Below are 22,435 nucleotides of genomic sequence, written 5' to 3' on the forward strand. Positions count from 1 at the left end.
CACAAATCAACACACTCTCTCCTCCAAGCTTATAACCATTCCAACATTCATGATGAAGTTTAACAAGGCATTTGAGAAGCCTTTCCATGAACTCAGTAAATAAACGAATTGTTTACATATTTCATATCAAAAGTACAAACACCGTGGGTAGTGATTCCAGCCCGAAATCCCAGGCAACCTGGACGATTTTTTCAAGGAGTTCCGATCCAAGCTCGGTTTGGTTCTACTTCCTATATAAGAAGTAAACGGCCAATCAGCCAAATACAAAAAGTATCCAAACAAGGTACTGCAAACAGCTGGGAGCTCTACAAGGTCGCTTCAGTTTATACAAATGATCAATACATAATAACTATGTGAACTAATAAATAAAAATAATAATAATAATAATGCAGTATAACTGAGTTTGTATTTAATTTCAGCTCCACATAAAATACAGACACAAAAAAGGAGTTTATATTTTACTTATTTAGTATTACCTTGTTGATATGGCCAGGGGTTCTAGTTTAATAAAATAAAGGGAAAAACTAATATGTTTGATGTGTCCAACAGTGTGTGACAGGATAATGCGTGTGCCTGCAAGGTACCGTGGTGCACACACTGTGCTGAAAGCCTCGTATAATCGCATTTGAGAGAGAGAGAGACAGAGAAGCGCCATCGGAAAAGTTTAGAGCGAGCTTAGTGTTTTTTATTTAATTATTTTTGTTTCCATATTGCTTATTTTTCCTATTTATATGCCTATGAAATAATTAGTCATCAAGCTCGGGTGCCCCGGGGATCCCGGGTTTATAAATTTGAAACTTCAAAAACCCGGGCCTGGAATTTTCTCCCGGTTTTGGGAACGCTAACCGTGGGGTCAGTCAATAAGAAATCAGGATACCCAAAACACTGCTCCATGATTTTGTTGAAAAAACTGGACACTAATAATTTCAAACCCATTTGTGAGAATTTGTCAGCATGAACATCAAATCTCGAGCAGTATATAATGAAGAACTTTAAAGCAGGTCTATTCATTCATATTGTGTATCTATGGCATTTCTGGTTTACAGTAAAGTCATACTGGTTTTCTCATTACCTCCTCACAGATTCATGCACTCAAGTGGAATATCACCCCAGTGTCACTGGCCAGGGTCTGAAGATTCTACACATCATTTGTTTTGGTTTCATTCAGATCCCCAATATCACTTGTAAGCCCACCAGCAAACGTAATATCAACTGAGAGATATGATGAAAACAGTTAGGTTATTCAGTAGAGTCAGACGTGTTTATACTTTTTAGTAATTTGTTGGCTCAAGTACAAGTAAACTCTAAAAATGTATCCTTCAGTTCATGAAATGTAGGTTCTTTGGCCATATTTTCTAGAGGTGTGGAATTTTCCAGATTCTCAGGTTCAAATGGTAATGTTAATAAAATAGATGAATTCATTAACAACACTTCATCAACCATATGTGCATTCCAAACAACAAAACTACAACAATTACACAAAATATTACAGTCAGATATTATAAGTTGGTTATATTTAGCATCAGGTGTCAGAACAACATTATTCGTATTGAATATTTAATGTTATTTTGAAGTGGGAACAGCCTGCTGACAGGGGTCAGATATTATTAAACCTTTCATGATAAAACCAGGTAACTGAATACCTACAATCAGACTCTGACATTAATAAGGCATGGCTGTCAGAAGTGAAATATCAAATGGGCACTTTTGCCAGAGATAACCCGAGATGGGAAGACATGGGAGCAAACACGAGTCATTCAGTTTCCATGGACACCACACACTTAAAGTTGAAGACACCATGTAGCAAGCACCCGATAGCAGTCAAAAAGGTAAAAACGTGATTAGCCCCTACTTGCTGCAGACACACACTCACACAGACACACACACTGCATATAAGCATCAATGAAAGAAAGCTTACACTGTCTACATCGCAAAGAGGGCAGAAGAATGTTTAAAATTCCTATGTGTTGCTAGTCGAGTTTACAAGTACAATACCCTGCAGGAAAATTCACCCTAAAATGTGGTTTAATGCAATAAGACCTTTGAGAGCTTGCTGCAAGATGATAAACCTGTTCAGACCCCTTACAGATCACGGAATGCATCTGAAAGTCTACGCCAACATTCTGTATTCCCAATTGCCAGATTGGGATGTTTCAAAAAGTTATTCATTTAGTTTCCATTAGTATTAATGATGCATAGATGGATATCCGTTCAGTTTTTCTGTAGTGTTTAAAAAGGAACCAGATACTCTTAAAAAAAAAAAAAGTTACAATTTGTGTAAAGGCTACAAATGGCTTATATTGGTGATATTTTGGGTGTGAGTTTGTTACTTAAAGTATGAATGACAAATCCTACTGCGGTTGTTAAGATTGCCTAACATGATGTTGCATCAGCCATAATTGGGAAATAGCTACAAAAACACGCACACGCACATACTTTAAGTAAACCACATGGTTATGAACAATTCTGGATCCACTTTTCTGGATATTCAAAGTAGTAGTAATCCTAAAACCTTGCAAAACCTAGGAGTTTCACCCCTTTCAATAAAAATAATACACTGCCCCACCTTGTGGAGCACAGAAATACTGCAGCTGGGGGGATATAATGAGAACTTAAATTACTAATGAAGCACTGCACTTGAGCTAATAATTTTTAATAAAATACAAATTAAAAAAGGAAAACAAAAAGGAAGGAATCTGCATTAAACATGTAAAATTACTTTAGCTTTAGATAATTTATACCTTGCAAATAAATATAAATTAAAGTGTGTTACACATTTAGCTGTCCTGAATACTGCTTCTCCCATGCCTCAGAAAAATGAAAAGTAGGAGAAATACTAATATGGCTGGTGATGTATGAAATGGGAAGCCTGCCAAGGGTATACACACGCACCTCTGCAGAGGTGTTCCTATCCTATCCCGTCTTACTAATGTATTTTATAGACTTCAATAACAATATCGATAATAATAGAACGTTGCAGACAGTGTTGTAGTGTTGGTCTCGGGCCACGTACCCAATATAGTTGCCAGAAACCATTTTATTAGACCTTGGAAAGGTGGCTCGAGTTGTTTGGTGTCAGGCACGGGACTGTAAAACTTTATAAGCTCCACAGTGGGTGTTGCCAATTCAAGTGGAACATGCATGGCAGGTTTACAGGTTTTGTTATCAGTAGTAAATCGCTAAAGCAGAATTTCCTTGTGGGACTCGGTGTGAGACTTGGCAGAACACAGACTGTTACATAACCTTGGTTTTTCTTCATTTATCAACACCTGGTAAAGTACTGTTAACACATAACAGCTGAAGACAGAACGTGCCAATATAAATGCTGCCATTAAACCACAAACCTGTTTGAAACGGGCAGCAGTGACAGTCTAGTTAAGAAAAATAATACAAACTAATTAAGGAGTCAGTTTCACAAGGAATAAGGATTTTGTTCGACATCTTTCTTTTTAAGACAAAAATAAAATCAACCTCCATACTCAATATGCTTAAGAGATTTCTCTGCATACACCTGAATCGGAAAGGAAACAATTTTATTCTTAGCCAAGTTTAAGGAGGGGGGTGAGGGACAACATTTCACCTACACTTGCCATTGCATATTGCACAAATTTCAAGCCTCTTTCTTCACACATCCACCAAAAAAAATAAAAATAAAATAGAAACAATACCAGGCATCCTTGCTTGAGTTCTAGCAACAATTATCTATTCATGTGGTGTTAAATCAGACTATTTACTCTTTCAGCGGCAGCCACTGAAAACCCAGCCTCATGTGAGCTCCAAATCATTCAAAGCAATCTAATTGAATTCTCGAAGCCGAGAGCATTGCACGACACGTGATGCTGCCCCAGTGGAGCCCGGTGCCAGACACTGCAGGCGTTACATAATCACATGCTGTTGTTGGCTGAGGAGGATTGCTCTCTCAGTCACCTCATGGGCTTGGCAGATGCTGCTTCCTCCAATCACACCCCACAGCTCCTGGCTGCACACAGTTTTCACATGCACAGTCACATGCTCCGGGGGCCTTCAAACAAGACAACAAGAGGGAGCTCTTTCGCTGTGACCTGGCAAACACTTGATTCAACCACAAAACAGGCACCCAGCTGCCAGACAAGTAACTCAGACAGCATTCCTAAACACCGGAGACGGAGACGAAAACACATCTCCTCCAAAGCCCAGGGTTAGTAGAAATAAAGCACCCATGTGCCTTCTATCTCTCTAAAAGAAAAGGAGAGTTTTTATATTTGGGTACAGAAAGAAGCAGAGTCCAAAGACTGACCATGAAGCTTTTGAACTCCCTTTCCAATTAAGTGCAGCGTAGAGGGATTTATAACATAACATGCATGATAAACTACGCAGTATGGGGTGTTTGATTAGCCATAATGTTTCAAGTCCAATGCCTATTCAAAGAAATGCCTTTTGAACTTAAGAGAAATACAGGGGCACATGGTCAGCCTTTACAGGGCTGGTATAGTTTCCCCAGTCTTGGCACATGTGTCTTTCTCAAGGCATTTTAATAGTTCAGTGTAAGAGAACACTGAAAAGTAAAAACCAAATACTTTAAAGGCAAATATTTTCAAAACAACCTGTATGTTTCTTGGCACACAACAGGAAATGTGCAATTAACAAACCTTTACAAAGTTGATGAACAACATAATGAACAAAATGTACAACCAAGATCAACAGCAAGGAATCAAGGATCAACAAGCAGGGAGCTCTGTAACACCCAGAGCTTATGATTAAAAAACACATTTTTCATTTTTCGTTCTCTCCTGTCAAAACTTGATCACGATTTAGGACATTTGTGCATTTCAATTGCAACAAAGGAATGTATCGCCTACAAAATGAGTTGAATTTACAGCTTTTGACCGTATAATACCAAAAAAGAAAAAGAATCAGCCAAGCCTTACTTTCCCCCCATTAAATACAAAATGTGGAATCTGTATGCAAATGAGAGAACAGTATTTGATTAATTGACAAAAACCCTAATTAAAATGAATACAATGATGTCATTATGGTTAAAAACTCTAATTAGCCGTGTCCAGCATTCAACATTTTTCATTCAGATTAGCCACTCGTAAAACTGCAGCACTCACACTTGCATAAATGAAAAAGAACGGGGTGATTTTAAAAGACAGAAAAAAAAAAAACTTCATTTACTAAAGGCTTTAATGGAGTTTTGGCTTGAGATTAACTGAAGTGACATACACTTGCACTCTGCTGCTGAAATTGCCACAGATCAGAAACACCTGTATTTTCAGACTGATCTCAACAGATAGCACTGCCAGTTTGATGTGTTAAATTAATAGTACAGCTATACTTACAAGTTTAGAGGATTTGAAAGCAATTAATTTACTAGATGTTTCAAAGAGAGGAAACTGAGAATTGTTTGCAACATTTCTGCTGACACAAAATATTGTCTCAGTATTGCAGGATAAGAAGAATTAGTCTACTTTTCCCTCCACAAAGAGATGAAATGGAACAGATTCCCTTGGTTTTGTCAAATCTCTTCTTCTCCCTCTACCAGTGAAAAATCTTCCAAAAGGGGGGAATTACATGTTTCTGAAAGCTCTGCGTAATCTGATGCAAATTTCCTAATGCCATACAGTATTTAGAGGGACACCCACTCAAAGGATGCCTCTGCAAAATCTAATACTGTACTCCCATAAAATTTACATTTTGATTGATGAGTACTAACCACTGGCTTTGGCACCTCAAATTTATTCTGTCACATTTCATAACTTGCATGATCTGTTGAGCAGGCTTTTCATCCACAGAGACAGGCGGCGTGTTAAAGTATCAATGTGAGGAGTGTTGATAGATACAGTGTTCCATATTACAATAACAACATGTTTATCTACGGCAATCGGGATACATCAGCGAAAATGTCTGCATTTGTCAACTGGTTTCAGAACTCATCCGTGTCAAAATGCATCTCTTTGATTCTTTATTTTTGGACTGACGCCTTCAGTGAGTCTAAAGATGGAGTGAAAAAGCCAAGACACCTTTCAACCAACCGTGGACTGATTACACAAAAAAAGACCTCTGCCTAATGTTTCCTTTTGTGATTGAGTGGTAGAGTTGTATGGTAACCTATTTGGTCTGTAATGAAGAACAAAATGAGAAAAAAAGCCAGTGGGTGTGGAAATTACTAATGAAATGCCACTAGAAACATGAAACTTCGTATTCAATTTCCACCTCTACATTAACTCTAGCATCAACACTTCAAACCACAACAAATGACACCATACATACATTATATTTCATTAAATTCATTTCCGCACATATTGCCATATTGTAAAGATCTGGTCACCTAGTATGTTGTTGAATTCCTAATTGAGAATATAGAGTTAGCCTTTCTAAGAGTTTCTAATTAGATTTAACAGTGGATTGTTCCACTTCATTGATTGCCTCCTATTTTCCCAAGATGCTAGAAAATAGCCCTTGATATATTTGTTGGACTACGTTTAGGTTAACCCTGCCCTTTAACCTCAAAACTAGATAAATATGTATTTGCATATGAACAAAAACGTTGATCATGCGCTGATCAGTCCTAAAACATCTTCCTAAATGTTGAAAAATTATTAACATTTTAGATATCAACATTAGAAGTACAAGAAATACAGCTAAATTATTTTTGATTTAGATTGCACAAGATGTTATTTGATGACCAAATCAAATATTTGTAGTTAATATATTTAAAGTGCTCTCTGAATGAAGTCATCTAATGTAGCATGTCCCATTGCAAATGAATGTGAAAACAGTGATTACATCTCATGTAGCGGAACTTTGCAGGGGAAGCAAAAGATAACCGCCTTAATGAGTTGTGCCTTACAACTGTGTGATCTGACAGTCAAGTTTATGACTCCTCCAGAACCCATGACTGCTTCTTAAGAAGAAGAGAATATATTACCAGAGAGGCCAAAAAGGTCAAAACCCTTTAAAACCATGACAGAAATAGCATACAGAAGAGCACAGACTTTAGAAAGGGCCTGGGGTGTAAACCAAGGCATGAATGCATGTTGGTTGAGCTTCTGATTACTCAGTCGTATCACGTGCCGCCACACACTTTGAGCAGATTAAATAATATCCAGGAGACGTTCACTGACAAATGTCTTATACAATCACATTTAATTGGCTGAAATCTATCTTTTCATTACTGGTGTCCCAGAGAAAGTGAGAAATAAAATCAGCCTGATTGTCAGGTAGAATTTCAAGTTTATATATAATTATTTTGTAACTGTAGCAGAAGAATGCTGTTCTTTTTTTTTTACCAGATTCAAGTTAGTGTTAAAATAAATAAAGACACAAATAAGTAAATAAATAAATACAATAGTCAATAGTCAAAGCCTGATTTCACTTCTCTTCATGTATAAAACAAAAGCAGCTACCGGCCACTCTGCAGCTCTGTATTGCAGATTTATTGATCTGTTCACTCAGCACCAAGCTACATCGTGTTTATCAGCAACACTGCCATTCCCTCAATCACTGTGCAGCTATCCTCGTATGCCTTCTGTTATGTTATGTAACTGCAGATGTCATAAAGGCAAAAGTCTGAATTTTACATTGGTAGGAACCCCTCATCAAATCAACTGAATAGATTATATGTATGCATAAATGCAGATTGGTCAATATTCTTGCACTGGTTTTGAGCATGCAGAACGATTAACCATAAACAATCCAGCTATATCATTTTGAATACATTTGTGGCATATTTTCTGATCTCCGGATGCCTGAAGTAAGAAGGGCATATGGAAGCAGACATTAGCAAAAGCAAACCCTGCTGTATATGGTGGTGAACAGATACTCACACTGTTCATAAGCTGCAACATATACATGTAAACTAAGTTACCTGGAGTTTACAATACAGACAAATCTTTAACAAATATTTGGAAACTCGTGCTCTGAATACTAATCAGTCTGGCATCAGAAGCAGCTGAGGTAGAAAACATCTCATTCAACATATGCAGAAACAGTGACCACTGGTGGTCTCTTGTTGCATTGCTGAAAGCACCTCAAACAAGCACCAATCAAAATCAATACAGATCAAGGCACCCTATGGTATCCATGATTCATGTCTTTGGTTTAACTTCTTAGAACCAACATCAGAATTTAAATTCAGTTTAAATCCAATAAAACACAAATGTTTCACAGAGAAATTATTCAGTAAAAAACAATCCAGAAGCAATAAGCTGAGGAAGTCTATTTTCATTGTCCTAAACTACATATGAAATATTTAATTACTCCTCCTTTCCAAGGCCTAAGCTTTTGTTGGTTTTATTATTTCAGTCAACCAATGATAAGGACTCACAGTTAAGTGAATTAGTTAAGAGGACCAATTCCATGCTTACCAACTCTTCAGAGGGCTCTTTCTTGTCCAGCATCTCCTGCAGTGTTTGGAGGATTTTAATGCACAGCTTTTCCTCTTTTTCCATCAGCTTCTTGGTATGCTTGATCAGTCTGTGAAAAGTCAAACAAATAATATTAAAATCACCAATATCAAACGGTTACATCTTGGGCCGTGCTGACCTGAGGCCAGTCTGTGTTACTTGATACGTTGCTGAGAATTAAAAGAACATTCTTCTGTCTCACCACTACCTACAATTGGACATTAGATGTGTAAAATTCAGCTTGGGTACTGGGAGGAAGCGCAGTATGGCGGTAAATCTGACTGTTCAGTGATTCATGATCCTTCAGGGGGAACTGCTTGGGACTTACTTGGACATAAAGTCGCCACTTTCCAAGTAGACTTTGACTTCTTCTGGAAACAGCAGCTCTGGGCTGTGCAGGACATCGACGAGCACGGAAAATTCGGCCTGCACCATGGGGCTGAACTGCTCCTCTAGAGAGGCCACCACACCCTGGAAAGCAAAAAGCCAAAACACCGACTTGAAAATGTCTTTGAAAAAAAAAAAAACAGAACTGCATTCAACTCATATTTAAGTAAATGAACTGGAGACTAATTTAAATGTTTATTTTTCTATATATTATTAATTTGATTTTGTTAATTTAAGAAGAATAGAAGACTTAATACATGGTTGACGATTTCCATTGCTCATAGGGCTTTGGAACCCGAGTTACAGCCCATACAATTACTATTTTGGAGACACTGAATTCTCAACTTACAGACATGGAAAAACAAAATGTGATCTATAAAAGCAGGTGTTTGGGTAAATTCAGTCAATCAGAGATCATTTGGACCCATCGCCTGAATACCCTTCACGTCTCAACCACCAGATGTCCCTTAATTGAGCCAGTGACTGTATCCTTAATTAAGTCAAGAACTGTACAGGTGTTCCCAGTCTTTAGAAACGGGCCATTTAAGGTGACCTATAAAACTAACAGGACTGAGACTCTCCAGGAGCAGACTGGGCCATACACTGCAGTACAGAGATCATCATCCTTATGTTTAGCCTCACCTGCAGTTTTTCAATTATGTTTTTGTAGTCAGGGACCCCCAGAGGTTCCCTGCGTGGGCTGCTGCGTGCAGACAGTCGCCAACCTTTAGCCGCGCGCTGCACCATGCTGGAGTGGGTGTTCAGGAACACAGTGTTCACATGACTGTCCAGGTCCACAGGGATTGCGATTGATCGATTCCTTGCTGCAGTTGTTAGAAAACAATTTAATGAATACAAATAAAACCGTACGCAAGTTTCACAAGTTACGTACACAAATATACAGTTAAAACAGGAATATACATTCACAAACATCTATAAATGAAGATCAAACTAGTGAGGAAATATGCAGGAGAAATGTAGAGGTACAGGTTTCAGAGTGTGATTCAGTGTGGTATGCTTCCCCAGATACCTTCTTGGTTAACCTCCAAGAGAAACTTAAGATGTTTTATAGGGATTTTATGTTAATGAAAGGTAGAATGATACTAATAGATAGCATTAATATTTTCAATCTACATTAATTCAGACATACATTGTGCTCCCCATTCCATCTACAAGACAATATTGTGTATACTCTCTTAATAGACTGGAATGAATCCATGCACTCTGACCTTAGACACATCAGAGTGTGTGCTACAGAGAACAATTCACTCTGCACTTCATGAAATAACTAGAGATGTTCAGTTTGCAAATCTAGAATTAGACAACAAAGGAACTTCTGAACAGTTTTGTGATTTTAGCTGGAATTTAACTGTTTACACCAAATTTCTTTTCTGCCATTCTGTAAACCTTTCTGATGTTGATTTGCCAAAGCTGCTACTTACCGACATCAACCAAAGTCTTAAGGCACCCTTCTATATTGGTCTTCTGCAAAGACGTTATCCAGGAGCAGTTGTAAATCCTAAAAGCAGATTGTAGCAGCTGAATAAATATTGGCTGGTGAGTCTGAAATGAAAGGAAACAAGACAAATTAAAAACTGTAATGGTGTGAAGGACTCCAACTCTCCAGCTAGCAAGGAGTTCTCACATTCTGACAATAAAGGTTTCAAATTTCAGTTAATTACCAAATCTGGTCTTCTATTTTAAAAAGAAAACCTAGGATGTCTAAGAGAATCTGTGCCGATTAACATAAAAAAGGCATTTAAATCAATCCAGAACACAGAAGCACAGGAAAATAAACCACATGGCTTTTCAATGCCTAAAGTGCAGAAAGCTGAAGATCTGAGACTTTGCCAAATCTGTCCCTCCCAAAAACACATCAGAATAAGAAAGCAACTATATGAACAGATTTTAGATTTGGTACTTTCTTACCAAATCCATGATTATCCATGAATGTCTCAATGGAAGAATATCAAATTAAATTGCTTGGATGCTTGACAGTTTATTCTTGTCCAGTACCAATCTACCTACAGTATCTATCTCCATATAGAGAGCAAGTATACTATTGCCATGCTGTTCCTAGCCATTCTTTTTTTTTTGTCAGCAGCACAAACTCATAATTTGAAAATAACCACTGCTGTGAGGAAGGAAAGTACACTTTCAGCCATACACAAAGGAAAATAAAGACTACAGAATGGTTCATGAGAAGACCATGCATCCAAGGCAAGATCACAGTTACCTGAAGGTTTGAGTTGTTGACAGAGAATTGGGAACTGAAGAAGCCCTTGACAATGGCCATCACAGTTTCGATTACATATTTCTCCAGCATTGTGTCTGCATGCTTTCTATCAGTAGTGGTGTTGCAAACCTGAAAGATACCATTCAAAATACAAAAGCTTGTTACGTACACACCCAGTTCATAAGCTTGATTTTCAATTGTCAGACATACAAAGCACATATTTATAAGACACCTTAGTAAGGCCTACGATTTTCAGTGCTAATACAAACAAACACCAGTGGTGGATGGAAAAAAAATAACACCATTGAAGAGGGCTTGAACCACTCTATTAGTCATCAGTTTTTGATTTAGTTGTAGTCTTTGTCAGGTTGACTAAAATGTCTATGAGATACAATCACATAGTCATACACTTTTCTTTTTTAGTCAACTAAAAATTTACATTTTTTTGTTATTTTTAGTCACATTTTTGTCATGCCATTTCATTTTGTTATATTCACCTAAAACCTGCATACATTTAATTCAGTTTTAGTACTGCTATATGACAGACAGGCAGGTAGTAAAACTGGGAGTTCAGAGTTTTAGTAAAACTGACTATTTCTTCTCATCATATTTTCACAAATTAAAAATAAAAACATTTAGTCACCATCGTTGTCATTTTGGATGATTTTAGTCAGATTTTCATCTTCGTTAACTAAAATGAAAAACAGTTCGCTGACTAACATTTTCAGAATCAATTTCATCAACAAACTTGAACTTACCCTGGCCATGTCCACAAGAAAATTCTCAAACAGCTTCCAAATGTGATTGCTGGTGTAGATCTCCTTCATTTCAACTTCTGTGTCCACATAGCAGTGGTTTACAAAATTGACATAGGCCATTTTCACCTGAATAAAAACAAAAATGACCCTGATACCATATCCGCACACAGAAATCGGACAAATTTTACATACAAGACATACACCTTTGTATAAAGAGATTTACAATAGCCATTGTGTCTCATCAAGCCTAACGTCATATTCAGTGGCTTGTTACCTCCGGAATGCAGTCTGGGTGAGTGACCACATTAACAATATCGTCTAGGGGGAGCAAGGAGTTGCACTTCAGCTCAGTGTAGACGTTCTTGCCCTCAGTGCAGGCGGCCAGCAACTCCACCAGCGAGTTGTGATAGGCCAGGGGCCCGTTCTCGTCCGTGCGCTCTCGTTCACTGCTCATCATCTGCAGCAGCACCGGGAAGGAGGTGCGGTCATTGTAGAACACGAGCACGTCCTCTCCTCCACCGACAAGCTGCAAACACACACGGGCGCACAGCTGTGACACAGCTCATCAAAAGATACAAATAGAAAGCATACATACAGGCAAACATAAGATTATTTCCTTTTTTAAGGTCCACACTTAATTGACCACAGCTTCAGAAACTTCAGACTCTATCGTACCTCAGTCATGACCTTGTCCTGGCACTTCTTGACATATTTGCCGTCCGCTTTCACAATGGTCTGCAAGAAACGCAGATACTTCACATGTCGCCCATGAGTCTCTATGCAGTGCACAAAGTGGTGGACCACCCTGTCACTGATCTCGTTGCACAGGTGATAATTGTTCATGAAGATGTTTCGCATGGTTTCAGCCTCCAGAAGCTGGAAGAGGAGAAAAGGCCCATAGTATCAAGACACAAAACAGAGGCAACTATTTAATAGGCAATTAAATACAATTTCACATGCGGCACATGGATTGGATAATCACTTTACAGTATCTCTTCCAGCATTCAGAAATGATGCAAAACCAAATAGGAGTCTTCAAAACTTACATAAGATGCTGAAGATGATCTACTTACCCCTGGAGTGAGGAAGAGATTGAGATGTTTATGCAGAAGTGCTTGATTCTGATGGTTCCCCCGGCAGAAGTTTTGCAGAAACCCATGAGCCAAATTCATAATTTCATTCATCTTTTCATCAGTCTAAAAAATATTGAAATGTTGTTAATGACATGGGATGCCTTTCCATGGCATGGCATGGCATTTCCAAGGCAATGCAGATACTACACAATTTCAACAACAATGGTTTTAGTGGCAGCTTCAAAGAAGGTTTATGACAAACCCAACCAACAATCTCCTACATTACACTGGAGTAGTGGAGAGTTATTCATGAATTATATGAGACTTATTTTAAAAATATGAAGTTACTTTCAGGTGTCACTAACAGATGTAAAATAACACATCTGTGCTTTTGAGCCATAATAACTGTGCAGCTCTTTTGTAGTAAGAGACTCACCTTTTCATAAGGTATCTGCAGAAGGTCCAGCACTACAGTATGGGCGCCCATGTTCTTAAGCAATCTCTGTTGCTGAACCCGGCTCTTCTTACTCGTATAACACAGGCTGCTCAAACGGTTCAAAATCTGGGGTGAAGAGAATTTAAAACATTAGCATTCAAGAACAAACATATACTATTGATATTTATGTACCATTTTACATTCTAATAGACTGTGTTTTAACTGGGGGGGGGGGGGGGGGGATCGATTGATATTAAAAATAAAAACGTATATTACATGCATACATACATACATGCACGCATGCATGCACGCACGCACACACACACACAGAAACGCATATATTATATATACATACACATACACGCATATAAAAGGTAAAATAATGTTACCATTACAATACATATTGAAATGTTTGTATTTCTGGTTACTAAGTTAAATCAGATATTACCAATTTAGAACTTGAATAGGTGACAGAAATTTACAAAAAATATATACTACAGAGAGACCAACCTCTTTGACAATTTTATAGTTGTTGGCTTTATTGCTGTCAATCTGAGGCTTCTTATTTCCATCTTGTACAGGACTCAGGATCCCAGCTTCCTGTTTATCACAAATCCAGGACAAGTACATTTAAGAACAGGCACTATGCCTTTCGCCATATTACTTTTAAAATGAAAAAGACCATGTTTCATATTTCAAACACAAATCAGTAATGCAAATCTTTACGTCAACATTTTTTTTGTCTCCATGTACTACTTGAAACTCGGAGAAAGCCCTGCAGACCCTCATAGAAACAGAATAATGAAAATGAAATACAAATTCCAGGGATGGAAAGTAACGAATTACAAAAGTAATTTTACTTTTACTTAAGTATGTTTTGTGTTAAGTATTGTACTTCGCTAATTTTAAAAAGGCATTCATTACAGGCTGTTATGGGGAAAAAAAATGTGGATGATGTCAAAAACACCAATAAATGAAGGAGCAATACATTCAAATGTCCAGCATCCCGCCCACAGCACTCAGCAGGCCAATCAGTGTGTGTCGTGATGTTATGGTCAGTCAGTCCTCCAGTCCAGCAGTAGTGAGGAAAGTTAACTATATAGCCACGAGTATTAGTCAGTAGGGTGAACATTTTTTAATCAAAATCGTAGATCGATCGAAGCAAGCATTTCATTTCGACCATCAAATTTAAAGACGGGGTCATGATTATACATTTATCTATTTGGCTTCGCCAAACCAATATTAATTCAAGTATCAGAAAAAACAAAACGACAGCACACAGTTAATATCTCTCCCGCTTATCCGTTCTTCAATCTCACAAAATATTTGAATTAAATACCTATACAGCATTTCAGCTGTGAACTCCTCAACTGTAATAAGTCATAAACACTTTCTTCTCCAACCGCAGAACCTGCAGTTTATGCGGTAGGATATATTGAATACAATATAGCTGACAATCTGAGCTTTGTAATAAAAATTAGTCAGTCATTGTGAAAGAGTTATAATCGTGTTGATTCCTGAAACGTGATTTTCTACAAGTCATAAATTTATATATTATTGTCATTATTAATTTTATTAACAGATTTGCACCTGCTATAGCTCTCGTCTGCCTGCCCTGTGATCAGCTAAGCAAGTTTCTAATTCAATCTCTATCACATTGCATTCCCAGGTCTCTGGATCAATGTTTGATCAGTCACCTGTCTGATGCTAAGTGGAATTTATAAATTAATTTCGGGAGTGAACAACTCCAATGTCATCACACATTCTTCCGGTCAAAGTGCATAAATACCCCGTCATCAACACACACCCCCAGCACTTCATTCTCTCGCATCCCACCACCTCCTCTGTCACCAACCGCCTCTGCAGCAGTTCCTTGGCTCAGTCCCTGAGGGGGTTTGACGGTTCGGACCTACTCTAGACCGTCAGTCCCGTAGCCAAGAGAATAAGCCAAAATCTAATAAAATCACATTCCCCCCACCCCAACGCTAATCGGTGTTGTGAAACTACTGGATTATTTTATATAGGGCACTGTAGTCTTGAAAAGCGTGTTTACTGCATTGATGTACACAGCTGTAATACTAGAGACGGAGCCATTTCAAAGCGCTTTCACGTTGCATAATACTAGGCTATGTAACATTTCAGTTTCATGCTAATTTTATACTAGTTATTTGCTTTATAATTGTATATGTCTTCTAAGATATGTGCATACCAATTTATATGTTTTATTAATATTATTCTTGTGTATGTATATGTGCACGTTTTGATACACAATTGAATAATCGCAGCTGATATAGTTCTTGTCTGCCTGTCCTGATCGGAGCAGCAAGTTTCTAACGTTCCTTGGAATTCAATCATGACAACTCCAGAAAAACTGTTCATGCAAATCTAGAACTACTTAGTCCATAAGCCCTTACTGTTAATACTGTTATTGTTGATTTCCTGGCTGGCAGGGTTAAAATAATTGTTTGATTTTTGTCAAAAAAGCTTATTAATTTGGAGACAAGTGTGTGAAGAAAAATAACAACTACAATCGAAAATTGAACCAAATTGAAAATGTGGGAAATTGTTACACTCCTATTAGTGAGCAAACATTTGAAGAGCTCCATGGCAAAACATGATAATTAAGCCAATTCCACACATAATTCACGTTCTTGCAATGGATATACTGCTAGAAGGTAGCCTTTTCACATAGTATACATAGTTTACTCTAAAACGAGTTGTCTTGTAATCCCAATGCTAAAAATGTTCATACGATCACAATGAATACATCATTCAGCAATGTTGACGAAATATCAGACAATATCACACATTACAAACCAGTACTTAATAGCAATTTGATGTTTCTGTAAAATAAAATGACTAAAACGAATGACAAAATTGAATGTCCATTGACTATAATGGGGAGTGGGATGCCCATAGACTACAATGGGAAAAACAGAAGGACGGTCTATATCTCCAAATCCCACACAGGAATCCTAAAATCCTGAATACACTTTCTTAAAAATAACCTCCTATAAAACATAAAAGTGGAATGGCATGGAATGACAGCTACTTTCTATGGAATAAATGTTAAATATGGCATAATGGAATAAAATTGAAATTACTTATTGAATGTTAATTGCTGTGAATAAATTGATTAACAATACAATTTTCTGAAGTTAATCAGTTAATTATCATAATGCTGATGTCTAATGCTGTTAATTGCTTATTAATATTCTTTATATTGCATTATGTTACATACAGTTGCCCATTTACACAGTTTATTTTTTCAGATAAGGTTGAACTTGCAGTGTACATACATGTAGATAACAATATCACTCTCTCTCTCTCTCTATATATATAGGCAGTCAAACCTATTTGTGCTATGTTTTCATTGCATTTTCGATATTCCAGGCATGTCATTCCATAGAAAGCAGCTGTCATTCCATGTCATTCCACTTTTATGTTTTATATGAGGTTATTTTAAAGAAAGTGTATTCAGAATTTTAGGATTCCTGTGTGGGATTTGGAGATATAGATTGTCCTTCTGTTGTCCTCATTGTAGTCTATGGGCATCCCACTCCCCATTATAGTCTATGGGCAATACGTTTTGTCATTCGTTTTAGTCTGTCCCAAATACAGCCTCCTGTCCTGACCTGTGATGTTACCCACAATAAACTAACAATAAAGTTATATCAACATTTCTTTGTGTTCTAGGTAAGTTGGTATTGTCATTTTATTTGTATTTATTTATTTAAATATCAGCTACAGCCATTTAGAAATAATAATAACAACAAACTTTTAAATCAATAGAACCGTTACTTTGTTACATACCTCTGCGCTCTGGCCATAATTGAGAGGAAAAAAAAGATATATATATATATATATATATATATATATAGATAGATAGATATATACACTCACCTAAAGGATTATTAGGAACACCATACTAATACTGTGTTTGACCCCCTTTCGCCTTCAGAATTGCCTTAATTCTACATGGCATTGATTCAACAAGGTGCTGAAAGCATTCTTTAGAAACGTTGGCCCATATTGATAGGATAGCATCTTGCAGTTGATGGAGATTTGTGGGATGCACATCCAGGGCACGAAGCTCCCGTTCCACCACATCCCAAAGATGCTCTATTGGGTTGAGATCTGGTGACTGTGGGGGCCAGTTTAGTACAGTGAACTCATTGTCATGTTCAAGAAACCAATTTGAAATGATTCGACCTTTGTGACATGGTGCATTATCCTGCTGGAAGTAGCCATCAGAGGATGGGTACATGGTGGTCATAAAGGGATGGACATGGTCAGAAACAATGCTCAGGTAGGCCGTGGCATTTAAACGATGCCCAATTGGCACTAAGGGGCCTAAAGTGTGCCAAGAAGACATCCCCCACACCATTACACCACCACCACCAGCCTGCACAGTGGTAACAAGGCATGATGGATCCATGTTCTCATTCTGTTTACGCCAAATTCTGACTCTACCATCTGAATGTCTCAACAGAAATCGAGACTCATCAGACCAGGCAACATTTTTCCAGTCTTCAACTGTCCAATTTTGGTGAGCTTGTGCAAATTGTAGCCTCTTTTTCCTATTTGTAGTGGAGATGAGTGGTACCCGGTGGGGTCTTCTGCTGTTGTAGCCCATCCACCTCAAGGTTGTACGTGTTGTGGCTTCACAAATGCTTTGCTGCATACCTCAGTTGTAACGAGTGGTTATTTCAGTCAAAGTTGCTCTTCTATCAGCTTGAATCAGTTGGCCCATTCTCCTCTGACCTCTAGCATCAACAAGGCATTTTCGCCCATAGGACTGCCGCATACTGGATGTTTTTCCCTTTTCACACCATTCTTTGTAAACCCTAGAAATGGTTGTGCGTCAAAATCCCAGTAACTGAGCACATTGTGAAATACTCAGACCGGCCCGTCTGGCACCAACAACCATGCCACGCTCAAAATTGCTTACATCACCTTTCTTTCCCATTCAGACATTCAGTTTGGAGTTCAGGAGATTGTCTTGACCAGGACCACACCCCTAAATGCATTGAAGCAACTGCCATGTGATTGGTTGGTTAGATAATTGCATTAATGAGAAATTGAACAGGTGTTCCTAATAATCCTTTAGGTGAGTGTATATATATATATACACACACACACACACACACACATACACATATACATATACATATAGTGTTAGTGTTTGCTTGGAGATCATGTGACAAGGCTTTGTTAAAAGTAACTATGTAACTTGTACTCCAAGTACTTTTTAAATGAGCTCCTTTTTACTTTTACTTGAGAATTTTTTATACCAGTATGTTTACTTCTACTTGAGTAAAATTTCATCAAAGTTACAGTACATCTACTTCAGTAGGATTTTTCAGTACTCTTTCCACCTCTGACAAATTCCACTACTAACAATAACTACCTGGAAGCCTAAATATAGCCATTGATTACTTCTCTCAAATAATTTTCCTTGCCTCTTTTCTTGCACAATTTCTCAGGGCTTGCTTTTCTTCTGGGCTCACCTCGTGAATCTGGTCTTTGGTCTGGCCATCTCCAATGTCTTCACTGCCATAGCCGCTGCTCTTTTCCACCCAGAGCTCAGATTTCTCCACCGTCAGTCTCAGCTGATCCAGGTCTGTTTTTATTTGTTTGTAGTTCTCTACATCATGTTCAGAAACCAAAAGCTGGACCTGAAATATAAACACAGATATCAACAACCTGTTTTGTGGCCTCCATGCCTTGACCAGCTTTGCTTACTGGATGCAAAAGCTCTGCAGTATCTATCTTCAGCTTCTTCAGATTAGTGGTTTGCAAAAGGGTAGTGGAACAAGCCTGAAACTGCAGAGCATTGAGGAAAAAATATTCGCAAATTAAAGGAAATCTCGTTATGTTTTTTTAAATTAGCAAAAAGGAATTCATTTTAAGGAATTTCATTCTCAGACAGAGAAAACCCATTAAATATTACAAATGAGCTGTTGACTGTTGTACAGATAATAAAAGGAATGCCCAATGGTGTTTAGGAATTTGAGCTTCAAACATTAATTTGTTTCTTTTAAATACATCTATAGTAATTCTTTGGAGATAAATTCATCTTCTGAATTAATAATTTCAAAATCGTAATGCAATGGCTGAATAAATACGTTGACACCTTTTTAAATTATTAAGATAATTCACAAGTAGAAGTTTAACTATCATTCGTCCATTTTTAATTAACGTAAGTTTACATTGTGTTGGAAGAGTGTTGGCAAGTTTTCAGACATTATCACTCTGCTTGACAAATTTATCATTAATTACCTTCTTATGGCTGACATAAAATCATGACAACAGTCCCATAATGGAATGATGCAAACATTGAACTTACTAATTCACAAAACACAATTCTGCCCCCCGGCAACACAATTGGCAGACAATTCGAAAATATGAACCACAGAGAAGAGAGAAACTGATTAAATATAACATTTCTACTTAATATCTGAAATTCATTATTTTTAATGTTATTTTTATAGGTTAGTTTAATGTGGCTAAGAAGAACAAAAAAAAAAATCTAGAACAAAAGTACTTTTTTTTTTTTTTTTAATGTACATATTATTTATTTGGTTTAAAACAGTGAAATGAGTTTCCCTGAGTTTTCGCTATCGTAATACATTTAATTAGGTTTCTGTACAAAATCAAATCGGATGCATTTGCTCACCCCAATGGATATATTACATTCCGGCTAGAATGGAAACCTGTAACTGCACTGGACTTCTAACAGAGGTGGGATACTCTGCTCAGATTTGCAAAATGACAAATGACTAGTCTCCATGGCAGGATAAAAAAAATTAAAACCTGATAATAATCGGAGGCAGTATCTGGCAAAGCTTTTAAAACTAATCCACCTGAAAAAAGGAACACTCAGGCACTGCTTCTTAGTAGTTAAAGTATTCTGAGATACACCCACTTAAGCCAAAGAAAACAAGACGCACTGCTGCAGCTTTGCACGATGTTCCAGTCTGTAAGGTATTCACGTGGACAGCAAGTTCTTCTGGCATGTTTATTAGTTCATTTAAGCACATACACAGTACAGAAAAACACCCTCATACTTCATGGAAATGTACAGAATGAACTGGTAATGTAATTAGAAATGGAGGTGCCGTACTGCCTTTGACCTCAACGCTGAAGCTCAGAGCTTGTTCAAACCCCACAGACTTTTCCATAGCAGTGACATTATCTCACCTTAAAATAAAAGTGACCTTCATCAGAACCCCCCGAGCAAGTTGTTCAGTATAACAGTTTGTATCTCTCCTGTGAGAGACACCTACACATATCTCAATTACAATCCTAGAGCTGTTAAAAATGGGAAATAGGAGCTTTGGAGGAGATAGTGAGAACAAACCTGCTTGAAGGCCTGGAGGACTTCTGCTCGCTGGCTGAAGTGTTTGAAGAGCAGCTGCAGGGCTCCGGACACCAGGGGTGGGTAGTCGTGCATTATCAAGTGGACCAGAACCCGAAGGAACGTTCGCCCCCCTTCATCATCCAGCTCCACCGCACTCTTCTCTTTACTGCAACAATGGCCAAGAGCACAGGGGCTTAGAACATACCAGACTTGGCAATGAAAAGAGACTACAAGACGCATCATGACATCCCTACTGGAACAAACACAATGGGGATTTTACTACTCGTACTTATTCAAATATTCCTCCCTTGATTCAGGAGGGAAATGCGGGGGGCTAAAAAGATCTACAGGATGGATTTCATAGCTGAAGGATATCTGACATAAGTGGGAACAAGAATCCTTGTTAAGCATCAGCAATTAATGAGCGTCACGAAGAAAGAGGTAGCAGTCGTATCATTTTCCCCTCATTTCAAAAAACCCACAGACATTGAGGAAAGCGATTAAGATCAGATTAAACGGTACAGTGGCAGATTGAGATTACTACCTTGAGGATTTCGCTTGAAACAACGAGCATGGTTCATTTGTAAATTTATACCCAAGGTTGAAAATGATAATGCATGAACATGTATCTAATCAGTTTTTTTTTTAGTATGTGTGATTTTTGATCCTGGTAGAAAATGTAAATTTTCAAATGACTTTTTTTCTTGAATTAAAGATAAAGAACAAAACCATTAATTTAGAACCAGCCCTGGAACACAGCGAGAATGCATTCAGTATGGGTTACTGTAGATTTAGGTGCATGGGTGGTGAATTGTATGTGCCCTGAGACTTACAAAAAATCATCTTTTGACCTTGTAGACAGGATTTGCTCTTTTTCTTCCGGAGTTTTACTCGAGTTTGACTGCATTCCCATCTCAACATGAAAACTTAAGAAGAAGAGAATTACTGAGCCTCAAAAACAAAGTCAGTAATTGCAGAACGTGGGACTCAGAATTACGGTGCAAAAAAACTGAGGGGGGCGGGGGTGAACTGATAAAAATGTGCTCAGCAATTTACAACTATATTTTTTACTCGGTAATCAATTCTGAGTCAACCAACAGTTTCTCACAGCTTAGCATAATGATTATAATAAGCAATACTACGGGATATTTTTGCACACTTTACGATTATCTGGTTTTACGCAGCAACATTTTCTTTACGTTGCACGTTTACATTATTTCAGAACCCGCACCAGACACTGACTGCACCATAATTTGACAAGCATGTCTCCATCTGTTTATAACCCACCTTCCGGCAAACATAGTTTCTGCTTGAGCTGCAATCTTATTTATGTCAGGATCTGAAACTGAAGTAGACAAAGGATTATTTTAATACAATTCTACCAGGACACAGCTGTTGTAGTTACAGAGAATATATCCCTATGGAGAGTTCTTAAAGACTGCCCAGATGACATGCTTTAAGGAAATGATTAGTATTATACACTGCACATTTGCTTTTATGTCCATCTGAAACCAAGGATGAAAGCAATGTTTTGAAAATAGGTCCTCCACCAAAAGATACAGCTTGAGAAGTCATCCTCACCAGATGGGAACTGGCTGTCTGACACTGAGTAAGAGCTGTCAGGTATGCAGTTGTCTCCAAACTCCTTCTTGTAGATAGAGAGCAAGTAGGTGATCCGGTAGTCCAAGCGCACACTGAGAATAAACTGTAGGAAACCTCTGTTATAATGAGAATACAGGCCGAGGATGCAAATATCAGGAGAAACGTCAAGGGGACCTAATGGTAGAATAAATGA

At 37.8% G+C, this 22,435-nt stretch overlaps 1 protein-coding gene across 3 annotated transcripts in view; it reads right to left on the minus strand.

Moving 5' to 3' along the window:
- Positions 1-22,435, minus strand: part of itpr2 (inositol 1,4,5-trisphosphate receptor, type 2) — a 136,462-nt gene that overhangs the window by 75,428 nt on the left and 38,599 nt on the right. For 2 of the 3 annotated variants that reach the window (XM_066705382.1, XM_066705379.1), the window contains exons 23-38: positions 22,222-22,345; positions 21,928-21,985; positions 21,474-21,566; positions 20,641-20,806; positions 18,788-18,955; positions 13,788-13,877; positions 13,278-13,403; positions 12,842-12,964; positions 12,444-12,644; positions 12,043-12,294; positions 11,769-11,894; positions 11,011-11,139; positions 10,217-10,337; positions 9,417-9,598; positions 8,716-8,858; positions 8,349-8,457 (exon numbers count right to left, since the gene is read on the minus strand). In XM_066705382.1, coding sequence (XP_066561479.1) covers positions 8,349-8,457; positions 8,716-8,858; positions 9,417-9,598; positions 10,217-10,337; positions 11,011-11,139; positions 11,769-11,894; positions 12,043-12,294; positions 12,444-12,644; positions 12,842-12,964; positions 13,278-13,403; positions 13,788-13,877; positions 18,788-18,955; positions 20,641-20,806; positions 21,474-21,566; positions 21,928-21,985; positions 22,222-22,345 — 2,211 coding nt within the window. The remainder of the gene's footprint in view (positions 1-8,348; positions 8,458-8,715; positions 8,859-9,416; positions 9,599-10,216; positions 10,338-11,010; positions 11,140-11,768; positions 11,895-12,042; positions 12,295-12,443; positions 12,645-12,841; positions 12,965-13,277; positions 13,404-13,787; positions 13,878-18,787; positions 18,956-20,640; positions 20,807-21,473; positions 21,567-21,927; positions 21,986-22,221; positions 22,346-22,435) is intronic. The other variant, XM_066705381.1, reaches the window with a different exon arrangement.

The sequence above is a fragment of the Amia ocellicauda genome, chromosome 5 (genome assembly GCF_036373705.1).
Source record: "Amia ocellicauda isolate fAmiCal2 chromosome 5, fAmiCal2.hap1, whole genome shotgun sequence".
Taxonomy (NCBI): domain Eukaryota; kingdom Metazoa; phylum Chordata; class Actinopteri; order Amiiformes; family Amiidae; genus Amia; species Amia ocellicauda.